A 7,964-nucleotide genomic window follows, 5' to 3' on the forward strand; every position below is an offset into this window, starting at 1 on the left:
TCAGTAATCATGGTTTGATGGGATTGACTAGTCACTTACCATGGCCAAACACAAATGACGTTTCGGGAGCGCTACGGCGCCCTCGTTCAAAATGAGCAACCGGCTGGACGTCCCGGGCTTTTTGTAGCGGTTAGTATCGTTCTTAAGACATTTCGCGTAGACAGGGTGCAATGTGTCATCATTATTATTTATTGTGTTAGGCATAGCCGGGATGATTAGCGACTCGAGATTTCGGCGGGCTGATACATTCTTTTCTGTTGTCACTATATCTGCTCCATAACAGTTAACTTCATGGTCAATCTCTTGCGCATGCTCCGTGATTGCGTTCGTTGTCACTTTTCCTTTTCGTACATTGTACCATGATTGTACTGATGTTCTTGCGGGCGTCTCGTGAAATATTTCGTTTCGCCTATGTAAAGTGATGAACATGCGGCGCGTGCAATTTTGTAAACCACGCCGGGAACTTGGCACGAGGGAGCTGGTCTTTCCCATTTACAAGCTCACTTTGCTATCTTGTTGTTGGGGCATGTGCAATGTGGACGCCGTGCTTGCGGAACTTCAGCGCCAGCGCCTCGCTGATCCCGGATAAACCCGGGATAGAGGCTCGTTTTGGTTTCGGTACGTTAGCACTTTCGTCTTCAAGTCTTTTTTGCGTGTTCCGAATGAAGGAAAGTGGGTAGGCGCTTGTTTTCAAGTCATTTTCCACTGCATTCATTTCACGGTTTAGGGCTGCGTCTTCACTGCATATTTCCCTGGCACGGTTGATTAGAGATGCAACCACTGACCGCTTATGACTGACTGGGTGCGCTGAATTGAAATCTAGGTATCTTCCATAATGCGTCGGTTTCTGGTAGACGCGAAAAATAAAACCAGTCAGAGTACAGGTTACCATGGTGTCGAGGAACGGAAGGTAGTCGTCGGTCTCTTCCTCAACAGTAAAGTTGATTGAGGGCTCAATGGCGTTGAAGTGACCGAAGGAAGTGCGCGTGTGCTTTCGGCCTATAACGCGGAAGCAGTCGTCCACATACCGAAGACATTGTCACTTTGTAGTGACGGCAGTTCAGCGGTCAGGAAGACACCAGAAATACTTGCAAACGAAGCTCTTTATTTGGGCTGACTTGCGCCCGCAAAATAACTGAATCACTCGGTGGCGGCGTAAGCAACAAGCGTGCTCGTCAATCGTCGATCTACGAACGCCCGCTGCTCGCGGCATCGTTCAATTTAAAGCCGGCAAGGAAACTTCGAGATAACAGGTCGAGATCATCTAGAGTAGTCTGGAAACACGTAGATGCAGCTGTTCATGGCTGTGAACAATCGAGATAAGTCCGGTCGCTTCTCGCGTCACGAACAAAAATGATAACACTCCTTTTCTGCGGCCTTGCGCGAACGAACGAACACTACAATGATACGTGGCATTACCCCCCTTCCAAAGAAGCATCGTCTCGATGCTTTAAAATGAAAATAAACACGGAGAATGAAACTTCGAGTCCTTTAGCGTTCATAATATGGCTTCAGGCGTACGACATGTACGACTTCCGGGCGTGGGCGGCGTCGCTGAGATGCTGTCGTGCCGTCGGGGATGACTTCATAGTCGAGGTCAACGATGCGACGGAGAACCCTGTACGGGCCAAAGTAGCGTCGCAGCAACTTTTCGCTCAATCCACGGCGGCGAACTGGCGTCCATATCCAAACCCGATCACCTGGCTTGTAATGCGTGTCTCGTCGGCGCAGATTGTAGCGTCGGGCGTCGGTGTGCTGCTGGTCTTGAATGCGAAGCCGCGCAAGTCTTCGGGCTTCCTCGGCGCGATGAAGGTAGGCGGCGACGTCGAGGTTGTCTTCGTCGGAAACGTGCGGGAGCATTGCGTCGAGTGTTGTCGTGGGCTTCCTGCCGTATACCAGCTAGAATGGAGTAAACCTGGTTGTCTCCTGGGCGGCAGTATTATAGGCGAAGATCACGTAGGGCAGAATAGAGTCCCACGTCTTGTGTTCGGCGTCGATGTACATGGAGAGCATGTCTGCGATGGTCTTGTTCAGACGCTCTGCGAGTCCGTTGGTTTGCGGATGATAGGCAGTTGTCCTCCGATGGCTTGTCTGGCTGTACATTAAAATGGCTTGCGTCAGCTCCGCTGTAAATTTTTATTTATTTATTTATTTAAACATACTGTCAATCCCCAGAGGGATTGTAACAGGGGTGGGTACAGAAAAACAATTTTACAGTATTATTAACAAAGAATTATACCAGAGAGAGCGGCACAATCGACTGGTTACATTAATACAGGACGTGTCAAAGTATATGTACAAGGAATTCAAGAGGCAACACAGAAAACTTACTGTGTTTCAAAATACATAAATAACAATGGTAAGTACACAATTTGTAAAAATTAGGATCATAAAATACATGCAAGTAATGCAGCACCAAACAATGAAAGCAAAATGATCAATGTAATAATAACACAGATATCATACAATAGTTTTACTCTGCGTTTGGCCACAATAGCGCTTCTTCTACAAGCTGGGTAAACTTTTCAGGCGAGCTTTGTTGTGCAATTATTGGATCAAGTTTGTTCCACTCGCGCACTGCGAGAGGAAAAAAGGAGTAGTGAAAGGCGTTGTTTTTACACGAGAATTCCTGAATTGTGAGAGCGTGTTTGTGGCGAGTGTTTCTAGAACGGTTGATACTAACAGAGGCTAAGGGATCAATCTTAAAGGAATTGTTAAGCAGTTCAAATAGGAACTTCAAGCGGTGTACCTTGGCTCGGTTAGTCAGCGTCGGAAGGCCTGCGAGATGTAGTAGTTCAGTTGAGGAATCGGTGCGGCGGTACCTGTTGAATATGAAACGAACAGCCTTGCGCTGCACGCTTTCTAACATGGTTACATCGTTTTTCACGTACGGAAACCAAGCTATGTTGGCGTATTCAAGAACTGGACGAATAAGGGTGACATATGCGAGTTGCTTAGTGCAGGGAGCAGAATGACGCAGCATACGTTTGAGAAAAAACAGTTTGTTCGTAGCTTTTTTTGTGACGTTTCGAACGTGCGTTGACCAGTTAAGATCTGATGTTATTGATACGCCCAAGTACCGATACTCCTGCACTTTAATTAGTGGGACGTTGTTGAGGCGATATTCAAAATTTAACGGTGTCTTTTTCTTGCTAATTGTCATGGAAACTGTTTTGTCTGGATTCATAATCATCTGCCATTTATTGCACCATTGCGAGACACGATTCAGGGCGTTGTTAAGGTTTACTTGGTCATTGGAATTTTTAATCTCTTGATAAATCACGCAATCATCTGCGAATAGGCGAACTTTGACATTTATATCCCTGGCTACGTCGTTAATATAGAGTAGGAATAAAAGCGGAGCAAGTACTGAGCCCTGTGGGACGCCGGATAGAACAGGAACCGTGTCTGAAACGCATTCACCAAGCTGTACAAACTGGTAGCGATCTGCAAGATAGTCACTAATCCAGCGAAGAATCGGGCCGTCTCCAAATAAGTTCTCTAGTTTAAATAACAATTTCACGTGGGACACCCGATCAAAGGCTTTTGATAAATCTAAAAAAATAGCATCAATTTGTGACTGGTCGTTAATGCCTAATGCGAAGTCATGAAGGGTTTCAATTAGCTGGGTAACGGTAGATAGGCCGGATCTAAACACATGCTGGTTTGAATTAAGTAGATTGTGTTCTTCTACAAACTGAGTCATGTATCTAAGTATTATATGCTCCAGTAATTTACAGCACGTGCAGGTCAGTGAAATGGGACGATAATTAGTCGGTGAAGATGAGTTGCCTGACTTGTGCACGGGGACTACTTTAGCTATTTTCCATTCTGATGGTAAACGGCCTTCCCGGAGTGATTTTGATTATACAAGAGAAAGAAATTTACTGACTGGTTCCGCATACCGTCTCAGAAAAGCATTTGGGATTCCGTCCGGTCCGTTGCTTTTCTTCTCGTCTAGATTCAGCAGAAGCGATAACAGTCCGCTCTCAGATATAATAGGAACGCCTGGCAGTTTGACGTGGGCGGTAGTGCTGGGCCTGCATTCAGGAAGCTGGTTGTCGTCTGGCGTAAAAATTGACTGAAAGTACCGGTTGAATGAATTTGCCTTTTCTCTGCCTTCCTGGAGAGATACCGGTGGATGAGGGTTTGGACGTTGATTTATATAATGTCAAAACTTATACGGGGCTGTTTTGATAAAATTGTTTAATGTGCTACTGCAGAAACGTTCTTTCGAGCATTTAATTTTACTCTTAAGTGACTTTGTTAATTCCTGGATCCGCAATTGGTAGGCTGGGACAGCTCGTAACTTGTTAGATTTGCGTAGCCGTTTTATTTTGCGCTTCGTATGTATTATATCACGCGTGATCCAAGGATTTTGCTTACGGATGACCTTTTTTGTTGAGGGTACAAAACTGTCAATGCAATGCCCAATATGAGCTTTGAATTGAAGCCAGGCCTCGTCTATGCTGGTTTGTTCATTGGTGCAGAGATCATAGAAGTCTGGAAATTCGTGAGCAAGGTATGTAAGTATGGCTGCGTCATCTGCTCTATTAAATACGTGTACACTTTTAAATGGACGATGAGAGCGAATGACATTCGGTAAGGGCAAGGTGCACACCACCAGTTCATGGTCAGAAAGGCCTTCATGTGTATGAATGTTAATTGTACCGCGGAGGAAGTGGTCTGTAACAAATATTAGGTCGAGAATTGTTCTGGACGCTCCCTGGATGCGAGTGGGCGTGGAAACAAGCTGACTTAGGTTAAATGTGAATAAAAAATCAAGCATTATGGAGCTTGCCACAGTTCCTGAACCCAGAGAGCTCCAGTCAATTTCTGGAAAGTTAAAATCTCCTGCCATTAGTATCCTGCTGCCAGACATATGCTTTAACATGTAATCAAACAAGGGATCTAGGTACGAGTTTTCTGCGTTTGGTGGCCGATAAACAACGCCAACGTGTGCGATACCATTTGTCAGATAAATCTTACACCAAACTGCTTCAACTGTTGGAACGTCCGGCATGACTGAATATTTTATGTCACCTTTCATAAGCAGAGCGACGCCCCCTCCTTTTGATTCTCTGTCTTTTCTTACAATTGTGTAGCCCGGCGGCACAATTTCACGGTCTGAAATGTTTTTGTGCAACCATGTCTCTGTAACTGCGACAACATCGGGTTTAAAAGCCAGCACAATAGCTTCAAGTTCATGTGTTTTATTTGTAATACTGCGTGCATTTAAGTTGAGTACAGTTATTGACGTTTGCTCCTGGTGATTCGCTTTCCGGTGTTGCTTTGATCTTCGTTTTTTGGCTCAACTGGAACAATGTCACTGCTCTCACTATCCCACGTGAAGAGCTGACCATTTATTTTCACTTTGTCATATACCAGAGATACCTTTTCTTTTCTATCACGGTGTTCTTTAGTGCGGTCCCATAATTTTTTCCTAACATTCCTTACAGCAAGCGAAAAATCTTCTCCAATGGAGAAACCGGAATCTTTTAGTTTAGAACATTGTTTAAGAATGCTAAGTTTGTCTCGGTAGTCAAGAAACTTCATGATTATAGGCCTAGATCTAGTTTCGTTGTCTTTACTTGGTCTGCCCAGACGATGAATTCTTTCAATGTCTGTCTTTGTAATTCCAAGTATATCCTCAAAGACCGTTTTCGTGACAGTTTCATGCAAAGTGTCTGTAGTTTCATCCTCCTGCTCCTTAACACCATAAATGATTATATTAGAGCGACGGCTTCTGTTCTCAAGCTCATCGATTTTGCTGGTCATGGCAGCAAGGTTATGTTCTAATTCCGTAACTTTCCTGGCGCACTCCGTGACTTGCTTTTCAAGCCCACTAATTTTTTCAAGCTTCTTTTCTATTGCAATAAGCTTCTGGTTGGTTACAGCTTTACCTTTCTTAATTTCCTGAATATCTTCAGCAATTATCTTCAGCTGTTCAGCAATCGTTTGGTCAATAGGGCCGGGATTTTCTTCGATATCACCGCTAAGCAAAAGCAGATATCGGAGCGACACAATCACATTCAAGAGCAATTCACAAAGCGGCTGTGGGCACGGCAGCAACAGCAAGCAGACGTTGTTACTTCTAAATGATTTCCCGTAACGTTTGCTCACCTGTACAAAAAATACGAACGGGTTGGTGACGCTCATCTTGGCGTTGCCGCCGCGCCCACTGCCGAAGGATCCGGCGAAGCCGCATTTTATACTGGATGGTCCTGATGTCCGTGTCGATGCGTTTGTGGTTTCCGTTGATAGCCGCGTGGTGCCATACGAGATATGATAGTCGCGCTGGTGAAAAGTGGCGGGTCGAAACGCTGGGATCCCTTCATCGCCTCCAGTAGTCCGAAGAATGGTCACTGACGCTTGACATGCCGATGGCGGCGCCTCTGGTAGCAGCAGCAATCCAAGAAAAACCTGTACAAAAAATGCGAACGGGTTGGTGACGCTCATCTTGGCGTTGCCGCCGCGCCCACTGCCGAAGGATCCGGCGAAGCCGCATTTTATACTGGATGGTCCTGATGTCCGTGTCGATGCGTTTGTGGTTTCCGTTGATAGCCGCGTGGTGCCATACGAGATATGATAGTCGCGCTGGTGAAAAGTGGCGGGTCGAAACGCTGGGATCCCTTCATCGCCTCCAGTAGTCCGAAGAATGGTCACTGACGCTTGACATGCCGATGGCGGCGCCTCTGGTAGCAGCAGCAATCCAAGAAAAACCTGTACAAAAAATGCGAACGGGTTGGTGACGCTCATCTTGGCGTTGCCGCCGCGCCCACTGCCGAAGGATCCGGCGAAGCCGCATTTTATACTGGATGGTCCTGATGTCCGTGTCGATGCGTTTGTGGTTTCCGTTGATAGCCGCGTGGTGCCATACGAGATATGATAGTCGCGCTGGTGAAAAGTGGCGGGTCGAAACGCTGGGATCCCTTCATCGCCTCCAGTAGTCCGAAGAATGGTCACTGACGCTTGACATGCCGATGGCGGCGCCTCTGGTAGCAGCAGCAATCCAAGAAAAACCTGTACAAAAAATGCGAACGGGTTGGTGACGCTCATCTTGGCGTTGCCGCCGCGCCCACTGCCGAAGGATCCGGCGAAGCCGCATTTTATACTGGATGGTCCTGATGTCCGTGTCGATGCGTTTGTGGTTTCCGTTGATAGCCGCGTGGTGCCATACGAGATATGATAGTCGCGCTGGTGAAAAGTGGCGGGTCGAAACGCTGGGATCCCTTCATCGCCTCCAGTAGTCCGAAGAATGGTCACTGACGCTTGACATGCCGATGGCGGCGCCTCTGGTAGCAGCAGCAATCCAAGAAAAACCTGTACAAAAAATGCGAACGGGTTGGTGACGCTCATCTTGGCGTTGCCGCCGCGCCCACGGCGGCAACGCCAAGATGAGCCAACGCCAAATGCCGTCCCTCTGTCTGTGATAAGCACTTCGGGGGCGCCGTGTCGTAGGAAAATTTCTTCGACAAAAAATTTTGCGACTTCTGTTGCGGTACCATCAGGCAACGCTTTTGCTTCGGCGTATCGGGTCATGTAGTCGGTGGTCACGATGATCCACTTGTTACCTGATGATGAAGTCGGAAAGGGGCCGAGGAGGTCCATCCTGATTTGCTGAAAGTGCTTAGTTGGCGGTGGTATGGGGTTCAGGAGTCCGGCTGGTCTAGTCGGAGGCCTTTTGCTTCGCTGACACTCACGGCACGTTTTTACGTCATGGGAAACGTCGGTAGCTAGCCGCGGCCAATAGTACTTCTCCTGGATGCGGTGCAACGTGCGAGCAATCCCGAGATGCCCTGCAGTCGGCTCATCATGACATGCCAGCATAATTTCTTGCCTGAGATTTTTGGGCACGACAAGAAGATGCACTGTCCTGTTGGGCGCGAAGTTCTTCTTCAGAAGGACATTATTGTGAAGGACGAAGGACGACAGTTGGCGCTTGAAACCCCGGGGAGGCGATG

At 47.1% G+C, this 7,964-nt stretch overlaps 1 protein-coding gene across 1 annotated transcript; it reads right to left on the reverse strand.

The window, feature by feature from the left end:
• Positions 1–5,189: 5,189 nt before the first annotated feature.
• LOC149331209 (uncharacterized) lies at positions 5,190–7,370 on the reverse strand. The gene has a single exon (XM_089555426.1). It carries the CDS (start codon positions 7,357–7,359, stop codon positions 5,251–5,253), a length of 2,109 nt encoding a protein of 702 aa, XP_089411552.1. The 5' UTR covers positions 7,360–7,370; the 3' UTR covers positions 5,190–5,250.
• Positions 7,371–7,964: the final 594 nt, after the last annotated feature.

This window comes from Amblyomma mixtum, chromosome 8 (assembly GCF_055824585.1).
Source record: "Amblyomma mixtum isolate Tamu chromosome 8, ASM5582458v1, whole genome shotgun sequence".
Lineage (NCBI taxonomy): Eukaryota > Metazoa > Arthropoda > Arachnida > Ixodida > Ixodidae > Amblyomma > Amblyomma mixtum.